Raw genomic sequence first — 14,995 nt, 5'->3', positions numbered from 1 at the left:
TGATAAGCGATATTAAGCTGAGGATTTCAACAGTACAGTTTGGTTTATTAAAAATCCAAAAAGCCTCATTCCATTCCTACACGATGCTTGAAGATAAACCTTAACAACAGCACGATAAAGACATTATGCTCTAGCGCAGCTGGCTGTCACGGGATATTACATCAACCTCCTGAAATGATTAATGACTGCTGTATGATTAGAGCAGCTCAACATAGAGGGATGACATAAGAGCGGATGATTGATTTTAATATCTCCTCATGCACACACTTGGTCTCAAATTTCTCCCGTTTTCGGCCCACTATGCATCGTTCCAGACGGATAAGGGGCCGGTTAATAAGGGCGAGCGGCTGTGGCGTGATGATCTGTAGTGAATATTTCACTCTGCCTGGGTCCTGGTGCGCCAGGTGTCAGGAAGAGAGCCACACTGCTGCTGAATTATGGATTGAAGTGAGCGGCCCAAGACTGCAAATTAATCTCAGGTGATTCCCTAAACCTGAGCACATAAAACGAGAATAAAGACACAGCTAGCAGACCGAGCAACTAATGAGGCAGTGAAGAACACACACACACATTTATATGCACAATGCACATACATTGTTATTTCCTTATAGTTCCATGCACATTCACACATTCTCTCTCTCTCTCTCACACACACACAAATATATGATCTACATGCAAGCACCAAATTCCTGACTGACAGTGCACACACGATAAAGGTCATGCATAAACATTATCGTACATGTCCCACAAAACTCATAAATATTGCACATATATACATATTTCTGAAAGGCACAGATGAATATAAAATAAGATGAAGCCTATGAACCCGTTTTATGTGGTGGCAACATATGATGGCAATTATTATTATAAACTTATATATTTATAAATGCCAAAGGACATGTAGTCTAACCTAGACACACAAGGAATTCTGACATAATATAGTGAAAATATTCAAGTAACCCCTAATGAAGCGTGCATATACAGTGAATGGTGATGAAATAAACCGGAATGGTGCTTTTCTTTTCTTTTTCTATTTTTGGGGGAAATTATCGTCTATTTCAACAAACATAAGTGCTATGGACAAGAATGATAAATCACATCATACTGTGTGGCTTATTGAGGAAAAGCTTTCCTTTACTCTTCTGAAGATTCCATGATATCAGAACATCATATAGACAGTATGCAATTAGACTTTTGCACACATTTTTTTTTTTAATAATTCCAAAAACGCAGTTACTTCTTTTGCACCTATATCAGTTTTTTTTCCTTCCTTTCTCTCTTTCTGAGTTTGTGTGTATTCCCACATGTGTTTGTGAAAAGATTTCATGGAATCAGCCATCAGTGACCGTTTCTTGTCGAATCACAGAGCTGAGAAATTAGAATCACTGTTGAGTTGTGTTTTCTCATCAAAGGTATTTACCACATTCACTTACTGCGATCCCACATTTAAGTCTGCTAAAGAATGCTGTTCTGAGAGAATTCATACAGTATGTGTGCATAAACCATAGAGACAGCTCTCAAAAGCTGCCAGGACAGCGTTACAAGGCAACACATTCACTCTCAATGCAAAGGCTGTTCCACAAAGTAGGTATCATGAATACATCTTTTATGTATTTATACCAAAATATGCATCGTATTAATCATTAGAGGAGAAGGCAATCCCAGAATGCACAGATAGATAAAAGTTGATTACAAGTTGAGTTAATGTGATTTTTTAAAAATGTTTTTGAAAAAAGTATACTATGCTCACCAAGGCTGCATTGGAGTAAAAACAGTAATATTGTGAAATATTACTCAATTTTAAAATAACTCTTACTTTTATGGAAACCATGATGCGTAATGCTTTGATTCTTTGGATTCTTTGGTTAATAGATTTATTCAGAACTCGTAAGAAATGTTTTGCAACATTTTAAATGTCTTTAACTTTTGATCAATTTAATATGTCCTTGCTGCAATAAAAGTATTAATTTCTTTCAAGTGACCCCATCTTAGTGACCCAAAACTTCTGAACAATAGTCCACTTTCATTTAATCCTGACAAGTACATAAAAAAAATCAATTAAAAAGTAATCAAATTAATTAAAACAAAATCACTATTTAACCAAATATTATATGTGTGCAAGCATTTTTATGCTTATTATACAGCTCTCTGGAATACTTGATTCTGATGGATAAATCGTGGCATTATATAGTCAAATATTTGTGTACAATGACCACTAAACTGCATAAATGACCATCGACCCTGCAAGAAGACAGATGTGCTAGCCCTCGTAGCACAGCCTAAATCAATATTCCATCTCCATAACATAAATTACATAAATACCCTTCTTTTAAGTGGGATAATGGGTTTAATTGCAAAACATACCCCTTCAGACCAGTTGTAGATGCCTCACTTATTAAGAGACTGATCGTTTAGCAACATGCTAACGTCAAATTTTACCAGAAACCACAGTGGATTTCAAATCTGACGGACTTGTATGATCGTTGCGCTCATGTCTCGCACATAAGTGCTGCGTTTTTAAGACGACGGGTCTAGTTGAAAGAATTACATCTTTTACATGCAGCGCCGCTCAATGACAGTTCTAAAACAGTGGACCAATCAGTGGACCAATCAGAAGACCCCGGAGGCGGGGCAAGTATTGCAAGTACTTTTGTTTACAGTAGCAAGTTGGCATGGCAACTGTTTTATTTGACAACGTCGGAGGATGGGGCAAACGCAAACAGATCTCTGTCCTGTCGTTCTCTGAGCAGCGACACAGTTTTGATAAAGGTTTTGCTTTTGCATCACCTCTCAAAAGCGTGTCTTGAGACACTCGCGTTCTGCGTTGAGCTTTTTTAAAAGCACTTTTATGTGTGCTTTTAGACACAGAGACGCGTTCTGTATGAACGCCCCCTAAGACAGCTGGTTTCGTGAGCTTCTCTGCGCCAGTGTTGGTATGTGTGTGTTTGCTGACCCACTATAACAGTTATATGTACACAATGCCGAATGCAATGGCATTTGTCAGTGCAGTGCTTTTTTGGCTCTCTCCGGGGAGCAAGGGTCCGCAGTCGATGACCTCTATTATACTTACACAAATACACACGGCACAAGCCACAGTCCCTTTAGAGGGAATAGGATCTCGAGTGAATATCACACGCACACAGGCATGGTAAATATATCTGGGAACACTTACAAATACTGACAGAACACACACACACACAAGATCTAGCGCACACACTGCACACAAGCTGGATACAGGTGGTCAAATAAAACTGACAAAAAGAGTATGCTTGAATTTTCCAGGGAAATGACCAGGAATGGAAATCCAGGAGTAGAAGAACACGTTGTGCACACATATGAGAGCAACACACCTGTCTAACAAACAAAAGCTAATGCTATTGCTGCAGCCAATTTCTCAAGTTTTGTGATGCAGAAAAACAGAAGTAACCCCTCTGGTGCCATCAGCATCTGTTGAAAGGAAATCCTTTCTGACACTAGTCAAATATATTCAGGTCTCAAATAAAACCTCAATTTTTCCACCCACTAACAGGAACCTGAGCCAGCCCATGTGTCTTAAGCGTTTAGCATAACCATTCTTATTGCTAAACTGCTGTAAGCCTTATATGTCAATGAAAAATGGATGTAATGCTAGTTTGGATCACATCTGCCCAGGCTCTATGACCTTTAATATCTGGTCAGGAATGATAGCATTAATATCACAATCTATTTTCGGTATGTTTCAGTCAAATAACTCCTCACTGACGATGTTTAAATGCACAAACATTCTGAATGCATATTCCGATTGTGTATGCGTTTTTAAACAGCAAAGATTTTTCACAGCATTTTGCTTACATCAACATATTGCTTTTTCAGATGCAGATGGTTAAATTACACATTTCGTGTAGATGCATGACTAAGGGGTTGTGAAGCATTTTTTGAGGGAGAAAAGAGATTATATTTAGAAATGCACATAAATCTATATACAGGCGGGTAAAGAGACACATGACCTGCATTTTGTGCTCCTCTGTGCTATTGTCGGATGAAATCAGTTTATTAAATTACTGTAAGAATTATTCAAATGAATTTTCAGTAAGCACTTCCTACATTCCCAGAATAGAATAGAATGTGAATTTATTCAGAATATGATTAAATACAGGAATAGTCTAACATGTAAACACCCTTTTTTCAGATTAAAGCTTGAACCAAAACATGGACCTTAATCAGAAAATGACATGCATGCAAACACTGAATGCACAATATGCAAACTGTGATTAAAACTAGCTCACATCTGTGATTATATACTGAGAGAAATGCAGATATTTAATCACACTAAAATTAGTCATGTCAAATCTATAATACATTGTTATAAATACAATCTCTTTCTTTAGAGGCATGCCTGCATACTATAGAAATGCTGTCACCTGTGTCCTGTCATCACTAATACACACTTTTCCCTGGAAATTGGCGACTGTCAATATGGAAGGATTGGTTTGTGCCAGCGTGTGTCACAAGAGCTGCCTGAGTCCTCAACTACCACCCAGTGAAGGGTATCCTGTTAGAAACAATGATTTAGAAAAGAGAAACTTGAAGAGGAGAGGGTCAAATGAGAAACAGTCATCCAAACGCTGAGGATTATTGGCATTGTCTAAATCGAATTCTTTAGTGGAATAGGTCGGAACGCAAGGGACGAAAACTAAATAGAAAAACAGAACAGCACCTTTCCTTTAACTCTCGTTTGGAGTGGAGCAGCTCCTGGAATGTGTTTACCATCCGAGGTTCTGATTATACACAACATTAGCCCTCCCAAATAACACAACAAATCAAATGCAGCCAGTGGAAAAGGGCATTTCAATTGCATTCCTATTCAATAATGAAAGACTAATGGCTATTGCGGTTAAATGAGTGCTTTCAAGCCGCTCTCTCGCTCCCTGTAGGCAGGAAGGTAATGAAGGGAGGGTGTCGTCTCCGACATGGAAGACTGCTGTAGGACACACCGACTGCGACTGATGGTAAGGGAGGCATCAGATGTGTCTCTTTGTGGATTTATTCTGAGAATCACTATACGATAGAACAATAGATAGACAGACGGATGGATGGATGGATGATTGTAATGATACAAACGCAGATAGACAGATAGACAGACAGATAGATAGATAGATAGATAGATAGATAGATAGATAGATAGATAGATAGATAGATAGATAGATAGATAGATAGATAGATAGATAGATAGATAGATAGATAGATAGATAGATAGATAGATAGATAGATAGATAGATAGATAGATAGATAGATAGATAGATAGAATGACCATACAAACAAACAAATGAATGGAAAATAAAAATATAAAAATACAGGACGATGGATGGATGGATGGATGGATGGATGGATGGATGGATGGAATGACCATACAAACAAACAGAAAATAAAAATATAAAAATACAGGACGATGGATGGATGGAAGGAAGGATACAATGCAGACAGACAGACAAGAATGATCAAATGAATGACCTTACAACAAACAAATGAACAGATAGATAGATAGACAGATAGGCAGATAGATAGATAGATAGATAGATAGATAGATAGATAGATAGATAGATAGATAGATAGATAGATAGATAGATAGATAGATAGATAGATAGATAGATAGATAGATAGATAGATAGATAGATAGATAGATAGATAGATAGATAGATAGATAGATAGATAGATCAAATGAATGAATGACCATACAAACAAACAAATGAATGGAAAATAAAAATATAAAAATACAGGACGATGGATGGATGGATGGATGGATGGATGGATCAAATGAATGACCATACAAACAAACAAACTGAAAATAAAAATATAAAAATACAGGACGATGGATGGATGGAAGGAAGGATACAATGCAGACAGACAGACAAAAATGATAAAATGAATGACCTTACAAATGAACAGATAGATAGATAGATAGATAGATAGATAGATAGATAGATAGATAGATAGATAGATAGATAGATAGATAGATAGATAGATAGATAGATAGATAGATAGATAGATAGATAGATAGATAGAATGACCGTTCGAATAAAAAATAAACGAACAGAAAATAAACATAGAAAGATACCACTATAGAAAAGGCTAAAACAAGTGATCGCAGTCTGAGTTGTCAATGGAGCAGCTGTGGAGCTGGCTGGAGAACACACAGTCCCAGTGCAGCATCTCAGCACCAAATTATCTCATCAAGGGGAAACTAGAGTCAGGGGAGCGTGGAGAGAGAAAGAATGCTACTTCTGCTGGACAAGCTTTACCAATCTACAGCTCAATTTACAACAAAATCTGTTCATTTTCTTCTTGCCCAACATGAGAAAAGAAAAATAATAATTTGGTTAATGGGCAAATGTTGGTCAGGCTTCAGTGGCTGCGCACACAGACACACAAGATGAAGCGTTCTGAGTGAGTTAAAGGCTTTTTGAGTTCCTGTAACTGTTTTCAGCTCTCGTGCATTCATTAAAACCACCTTACTGCATCACAGACATCTACTGTATACAAACATTACAAAACAGCAATATGGAAAACAAGTGTTTCTTGGGTCAGATTATAAATGCCTGGGGCAAATTACATTACACTATTACTGTCCACAAAAAAGCAATAAGTGGAATTGAATTTAAGAGAAATGGTTTGTTTACATATTGTATTGATTATGGCAGCAGTAATTCACTTAATGATGATCAAATGATGTAGAAAAGCATTTTAATTGGGCATACATCCAGATGCACATTGCCTGGACTGCACTGATGCAGTGATGCAGTGATGCAGTAAAGTCCCTACATAGTATGCTAGATTGTGGAAGTCTTTAGCACTGAAACGCCCTGCAAAATAGGGAATTGCAGTGTGCAAATAACATTAAGCACACATTTTTATGCAGGTTTAAAAATGTAATACTTAGAAGTTTGGAACAAACCATAACCAAAATGTCTATCTATATACAGTAGTGTTGCAATGCATGTGCTGTAATAATATAATAGTCTTAAATAAAATATATTTCACCCTCCCCTGATTTAATCAGTGGGCACATCCAATGCAAATACTGTCATGTTGTCTTTTAAAACAAGAATGCTATTCTATAATTCATACTTTTCATGTAACATAAACTTAACATAATTTGGCAAAATGTCAACAGCACTGTTAACACAAATTAGCACTGTAGGCGACTGCAAAGCAAAGTGCTGGAAAATGTCATTTTATCATCCACAGCAGCGCTCCTGTGTGCTAGAATTTGAAAGTGGCTGAAGGGAGGCAGGGTTGTGAGTGAAAATGGAGAAATGCGTCTCTCTCTCTCTCAGGCATTGATTATCCTGCTCTTTCCTGGGCTGTGTGATTGCATGATTAGAGGGAAAAGAGACACAGAGTGGATGAGAGGTGAGGGAGAAAGCTTTGTGCTTCTGAAAACTCTCCATTTCATGACCCTTGGGCCGCACAGCTAGTTTTCACCAGAGCGAGGGCCACCAAAATGAGTACAATCTGACGAAAATAAAGAGCGAGAGATTAGAATTCACCAATCTAGAGCAGACGGAGTCAGAAGCGACAGGACGCTCTCAGACAGACTAGCAGTCCTCCATGGGCGTCTCGGTCAATGTTACGCTTATTTCCATTTTTCACGGAGTCTTTGAAACTGCGACGGAGGTGCCAATGGCCTGATTAAAATTCAATTAAATGATTTTCCTGGAATAAATGTTATCAGCTCCACTCATTTGCACGAGGTAACCTTGGCTCAGAGCTAGAAACAGACGTTCATATGCGAGCGAGGAATAGAAGAGTGCAGGAAGGGGCAAAGAGAACATTACAGAAAATGGAAATACTTGGACACATCATTCAGAGTCTTTGCAATGCCAGAGTGAAATAGTGGCCAGATAGAATTCAAGAAAATTAGAAGAACGTTCTGCTGGGACGTCATTTTGGAACAAAATCAGGCCAAATTGATGTTCGTTTGGAGTTCGCTTTGGGAGTTTGAAACAGCTTGGCAAAGCGAACTTTCCGGAAAAGCTGGTAAACTCCCATTGGTCCATGGTGATTACGTAATAGGTAGGTGTGGCTCTGAGGCTCCGCCTTCTTTGACATGGAAATCTTCTCCGGTTCATTTCCTCTTTCGAGCCCATCGAGGTCAGACGTCCGCGAGTGAAACACACGAACACTGGAGAGCCGCTTTAGTAGAAATCGAAATGTTTTTGAATGTTGAATTTTTTTTCATGTTTAATACGGTAAATCTGTTTAGTTTAAAGCAATCTATTTTAAGTGCTATATTAATAAACATGAGGTGACTTTACTTGACTGGAGGGCCGAATTGCAGAGCTTGTGCAAACATCTACATCACTATGATCAGATGCTTTCTTAACTGCTGTTTTCTCACTGCTGTCATTTTTGTACTTTGTTTATTTTGTTTTTGAGAGAAAATTGTGGAGCACATAGCTACATGTTCATCTAAACGTCCCTTTCGTTAACAGTATATCACTGCAAAGGTATTTTAAACTTCTTTTTACCCCTAAACGAAGAACGAAAAACTTTAAATAGATAGATAGATAGATAGATAGATAGATAGATAGATAGATAGATAGATAGATAGATAGATAGATAGATAGATAGATAGATAGACAGGACTGCAGAAAGATGTTCAGCCTTTGTCTCCTCATAACTCATAGAGGTTTCTGAGAGAACTCATGCTAGCAACTCAATAAATGCGTATACTATTTGAAAACAAACTAACACCTCCACAAGCTCATACACACATTCAGAAACACACCTGGAGGCAATATAACAGTGTGCTGTATCTCCAGACTAGATGTACAGCTACAAAGATTCCTCAAAAACAATCATGTACAATCAAACTGCTTGCGGAAAGGAAAAAGATAAAGATGGAATAGGAAAAAGGAACCCAACAGATTGAGAAACTCACATTCGACTGCTGGGAGGGATTTTGCGTCCGTCTCTGAACCAGGTAACCTGTGGTTGAGGAAAACAGCGAATGCGAGGCGCCGGTATAACGGCTCCTTCTCCTTGGGATACGGCTTGGGCTCGTTCCCCGTCCTCAAAACTTCCCATATCTGCAGACAAAAACAAAACAACAAAACAAAAGAGTTAGCAAATGTGTTAAACTTGTTATTGCGCATATGTTAGCATTTAGCACGTAACGTCTGTGTACATACTGACTAATAACACCACTTCAAATACAAACAGGACTTTAATTTCTGGTACAAGTGCCTACATCAGTGGATAAAAACAGTTGCAGTCTTATTAACGTTTGTCCTTTTGCCAGAGACACACTGCAGAATTTCCCTTTCACCATCTGCTTCAGCTGGGCAGCGTTTGACAGGCGTGCTCTGACACGGCGCCAGACATCGTCGCGGATGCCGTCGGATTGGGGATGATATGTGCCAGCTAGCTATCGGCCATGACAGTGACCAGAACTGACTCATCCGAACGGACATTCACCATGCGTTAAATCAGCAGTCATTCTTTTTTACACCCCTATCTGATTCAGCAGCATAAACGTCCTTGTTGCTTTAACACGGACACGAGTAGATAACTAAACTTCCTGTGAATAAATAGATTTATTACTTTAGTAACATCTTTACAATATTGCACACGGCAATAACAATCACTGGAAAAGAAGGTTTGTAGAGCCAGTTTTACTCGCAACATGTGTGTTTGGTAACACTTTATTTTGATGGTCCCTTTTGAACATTCTGTTGACTATAAGTAACTTTACAACTATATGTCAACAAACTCTCATTCAAATATTCATAGACTGTCTGCTTAATATCTGCCAACTCTTTATTGTGATGGTCCTCCAACAGACACAATACTGACTATAAGTAACTTTGCAACTACATGTCAACTTATTATAACCCTACTACCAGTCTAATAATACTCTACTAACACTCTAATGAGAGTTGGTAGACATGTAGGTGCAACGTTACTTATTGTCAACAGAATGTGTTAAAGGGACCATCAAAATAAAGTGAAACCGTGTGATTTAAAAGCAAACAAAATTTAGGGTCTGTACAATTTTTTTCAATTAAAGTCTCTTATTCTCAACAAACCTGCATTTATTTGATCAAAAACACAGTAAAAACAGTAATATTATAAAATATTTTTATACCTGATGGAAAAGCTGAATTTTCAGCATCATTACTCCAGTCTTCAGTGTTACATGATCCTTCAGAAATCTTTCTAATATGCTGATTTGGCGCTCAGGAAAAATGTCTTATTATTAATGTTGAAAATGTTTGTGCTGATTCATTGATGAATAGAACCGCATTTATGTGAAATAGAAATCTTTTGTAACAGTATAAAGGTCTTTACTGCACTTTCACTCTCAACTGTTTTAAAAGGTTAGTACACCCAGAAATGAACATTTTCTCATCATTTACTCACGTCAATACTCTCGTCATTTCAACCCTGTAATATCGGAGGTCTAAGGCAGAATGTGAGAGGTTGAAAGAAAGTAATATGGGGTCGGAATGACGTGATAAGGAAATAAATGACAAAACTTTCAATTTTGGGGGAACTATTCCTTTTGTTAGCAAAGAAAGTTAGAAACGGACACAATTTCGAGCTACACGGTGTGGAAGAGATTTAAAAATCAAAGGCAGCGTCTTTAATATCAAGAGCATTATTCATCAAAAAAGCTAATTAGGGAAAACCACTTAAAAAAATTATACAATATCCAGCATGGCAATGTCCTGCCTTTGATATCACAATGTCATTTCCTGTGTATTGACTCTTGTATTTGATTGCTCTCACTTCATCCTTCAAACGAAACGAAAGGTAATTGGATGTCAATTATTGCACAGGTGCTTGAAAGGGAAATGAAAAAAGCAAATAAGGTCTAAGTACTTCCATCTTGACCAGAAGTGAAGCACCTCCACATTTCCTGAAATGAAAGGAGATAATAAGAAGCGATGGACCGATACATCAGCCAGGCTGATTAATTCGACAACAGTCGGCCATTTTAAGATTTTTACATATTCGCAGATGTGTCAATAATACAGTAATACAATTTTGGGTAAACAAAAAACATTCAAAAGTCTTTTGAATGAAGTCTACCAAAGCTGCATTTATTTGATCAACAAATACAGTAAAAAGCATCCTTTCTCCAGTCTTCAGTCTCACAAAAGAACCACAATTATTTGAAATAGAAGTCTTTTGTAACATTAGAAATGTATTTACTGTCACTTTTGATCAATGTATTAATTAAGGAGGCTTGTTTGAACTGAAATGTTCATTTAAATAGAGAGTATTTGAGCTTTTTATCTGTAATCATTATAATCATGCTCTATAATGAACATTAAAACACATTAACAGGCTAATGTTAGTGTTTTAATGAAACACAACTTTTCTTCAAGTATTTTTTATGCTGAGATATTTGTGATATTTAAAAACAAACATGTTGAAAGAATTTACAGTGAATCTTGCGGAAATCTAGCTTAGATTGAACGCGGATCAGCGAGCGAAGAGTTGAGTGATTACAGAGTTGCTTCACTCACATACTTCAATAATGACCGGCGAGAGGACAGTAGGCCGTGAAACTTGAATCTGCCTTGAAACACCAGAGACTTGCCACTCGGTTCAAGCGCAGCAGCTGTTGCTCATGCTAAACAGATTATAAAACGGAGGAATGAATTAAATTCTGAGAGTGCGAAGCGATTGGTCCGCACAACCACATCAATCTAATGATGAAGTTAAAGTGGACCAGCTGTGGCACTGGATAGGAGCTTTTAATGAAACACAGGTACGCCACACCTCACCAACAGCTGCCGTTCCTGTGACACACACACACACACACACACACACACTAGGGCACAATTTGACCGTCTATTAAAAATCACAAACACACAAATCCAAAGAGGTGGAGAGTTACTATGCTTACTCACATGCCACTTGTACTTCGGTTCTCCTCTGTAACAGCGCTCCGACTCTGTTCCTCACAACACACCGATAGAAGCCAGCATGCGATCTGTCCAGAGACGGTATCAAATACCTGTGAGAGATAAAACATAGAGGGTTTACTCTCCAAAACCACAATAAAGCATAATGTAATGCCAAACTGTCAGAGTGCCTTTCATAAGTCATTCATAAGCTTTTTATGTATATTTTATATGTACAAATGGCTCTCATTCATTCTGACACCGCCGTCCTTCGCAAACCGAACATCTCTGCAATTTGTCAAAACAGTCAGGCTCGCACAAGCACGGCAGAGAGCGTTTCCTTTTCATTTCCACGTATGCTCCTTATCTTTTATGGAGGAACTCCTGAGAGAATATAAATACAGCTATGAAATATTTTTTCCTTATTCCCATCTCATTGTGATGACCTTGAATTCCTCTTTTTCAGTGCAGAATGTAAATGTCCTCACATTACCATCTTCCCCTCAGTAGGTGGCGCCCTAACATACACAATGACTATGTGGAAGTAAAACAAGCTGCCCCGGGTTTTAGTGAGGCCTATGAGTGAGTAAATAGCACATGATTAGACCATGTCCCAATAGTTTTATGTTCCTCTGCACGAGTCCCTTGTTACTTTCATTATAGCCAATATGGCAGAGAAAACCAACTGAGACCACAGAACTGTTAATTACTTGCTTCTGTTGTTCATTTGTAAAAGACTGAATCCCACAGCGAATGAATTAACAGCCATGAGATGAAACAAAGTTCCTCAAATTTGACTGATAAAGATCAGAGCAATGAATATCTGACATTTTAAAGTATAAAGGATCATATCTCTTCAAAAGACTTGCAGTATAATAGCGCACAAGTCATATGGACACTTTAATGGTGCTTTTTGAGCCTGGCAGTAAAAAATCCACATCCAATTTTGTTATATTTTGTTGGTCGTTCCAACAAACCCAAAATATTCATTACATTTGGGCAAGACTTGCATGGCTATTGAACATAAAATGGGTTTACTTGATGCTGTACAGATATGTTTTATACGTTGACCTGTTATGTGCTTTAATTGCGTTGGTAACGAAACAAAACTATTAAAAAATAAAAGTAAAATGCTAAACAATTATTTTGCAAGCAACATACACTACCGTTAAATAGTTTAGGTTAATTATGTTATGTTATATTAACACTCATTTATGTAAGGGGACATTACATTGATCAAAAATGACAAACTCTGCTCCGCGTCGTGCATAACATCGCCCCTTAGCTGTTCTAAATTCACTATAAAACATGGCTTATTTACGGGGCTTATTGCTTTATTGTGTCATTTTGAAATATGATTTTATAAGTATATGTCATAATAAAAATTACATTATGCAAAGTATTTATATTTCAAATAAATACTGTTATCTATCTATCAAAGAAACCTGAAACATGAATCATAGTTTTCACAAAAATATTAAGCAGCACAAAAGTTTTCAATTTTTATAATAATAATAATAATAATAAATATAGCTGCAAGCAGCAATTATCAGGGTTCAAGCACTTTAAGGCCTTTAAGCCAATGCGTAAAAAGGTTATGTTTTATTTAGCAAGCATGTAACCACATGGAAAATACCATTTACCATAATAATCATAAATCACAAAATAATAATGTTTCTTGAGCAGCAAATCAGCATATTAGAATAATTTCTGAAGGATCATGTGACACTGAAGTCTGGAGTAATGACACACTGCCATCACAGGAATATATTACATTTTAAAATATCTTAAAAAATATATATACATAACAAACATTAATTCAAAACTGTAATGATGTGCCATTTTATTTTTACCTATTCTTCTCTGTGTGTGTGTGTGTGTGTGTGTGTGTGTGTGTGTGTGTGTGTGTGTGTGTGTGTGTGTGTGTGTGTGTGTGTGTGTGTGTGTGTGTGTGTGTGTGTGTGTGTGTGTGTGTGTGTGTGTGTGTGTGTGTGAAAAATAAACAGACCCCAATCTTTTGATTGCTAAAATATTTCTATATATTTATGTGAGTGGCTCAAAAAGTTCTGATGTGAAACAAGCAAAAATGGCTAACTTTAAATCTCACACTTCCAGCCGAGCAGCTGCAGTTGAGATGAGCAGATTTCCTTTCTCTTTTGTATACACCAACTAAAACTTCATTACTTTAAATTCACCTCTTATTGTGAAGTGGATGAAATCGGATCATCTTCCAGGCATTTTAATTCAGACAGACCACATTTTCTTTCAGCCCGACTGACCTGATCTCAAATTAAAATGACCTGAAGGCCCATGGGCCACACATTACTGGACCGGAATGCTCTCCGACCTCCCGGATCAATGATGGAGGGAGATAAAAGAATGAAACTGCACAGAAATGAGCGGGGTAGAGGGAAGGAATGCGAGAAGGAGAGGGAGAGGGAGATGAGGAAAACACTCTGCGTTTCGATCTAGATGCTTTAAAAAGCCATTGACCTCAGATGGCAATCAATACAAACAATGGAGTAGAGACAGTAAAGAGATCTGCACAGACGCAGAGAATGAGACTGAGAGACAGAGGCAGAGAGAGAACATAATGCCAAAAACAAGAAACCAAAAAAAGACAACAAAGAATGAGGATGATAGAGAGACGGACACAGAAACACATGCAAACAGGAAGACGACAAGTGGACAGTGATTGACTAGCCAGACGCTGTTAGAAGGTCAGTTGTGTGGATATTCAGTCAAAGCGTCAACATTATCTGCCACTCAAACTACAGCTGTCTGAAATAGCTTCTTATTTACAATGTCATTTTGTCAGCTGCTTAAATTTTGAAGTAAACAATTTAATTTCCACTGAGAAAATATTTTTACCCATAATACACTCCGATTGAAGCAACACAACCAACGTACACCAGAGGGGGAGGAGACAGACCAACTAAACAATGAATGGGAGAATTCGCAGAACTAAACAAGAATAAAAGTCCTGTCTTGACATCTTTAAAGAGCCAAACGGTCTTTTGATCAAATTAAACATAACATAACCCTACAGTGAATACAAAAAAAATATAATTGTAACTATTTTGTAATGATATATTATTATT

At 37.5% G+C, this 14,995-nt stretch overlaps 1 protein-coding gene across 8 annotated transcripts in view; it reads right to left on the bottom strand.

Moving 5' to 3' along the window:
* The window catches only part of sdk2b (sidekick cell adhesion molecule 2b), a 342,012-nt gene that overhangs the window by 73,426 nt on the left and 253,591 nt on the right, over nt 1-14,995 (bottom strand). For all 8 annotated transcript variants that reach the window (XM_056245433.1, XM_056245436.1, XM_056245434.1 and 5 more), the window contains exons 3-4: nt 11,901-12,007; nt 8,921-9,068 (exon numbers count right to left, since the gene is read on the bottom strand). In XM_056245433.1, the coding sequence (XP_056101408.1) occupies nt 8,921-9,068; nt 11,901-12,007 (255 nt within the window). The remainder of the gene's footprint in view (nt 1-8,920; nt 9,069-11,900; nt 12,008-14,995) is intronic.

This window comes from Rhinichthys klamathensis, unplaced genomic scaffold (genome assembly GCF_029890125.1).
Source record: "Rhinichthys klamathensis goyatoka isolate OS25496 unplaced genomic scaffold, OSU_Roscu_1.1 h1tg000030l_1, whole genome shotgun sequence".
Lineage (NCBI taxonomy): Eukaryota > Metazoa > Chordata > Actinopteri > Cypriniformes > Leuciscidae > Rhinichthys > Rhinichthys klamathensis.
Note: the sequence above shows the minus strand (reverse complement) of the source record. Positions and strands in the feature narration are given on the sequence as shown.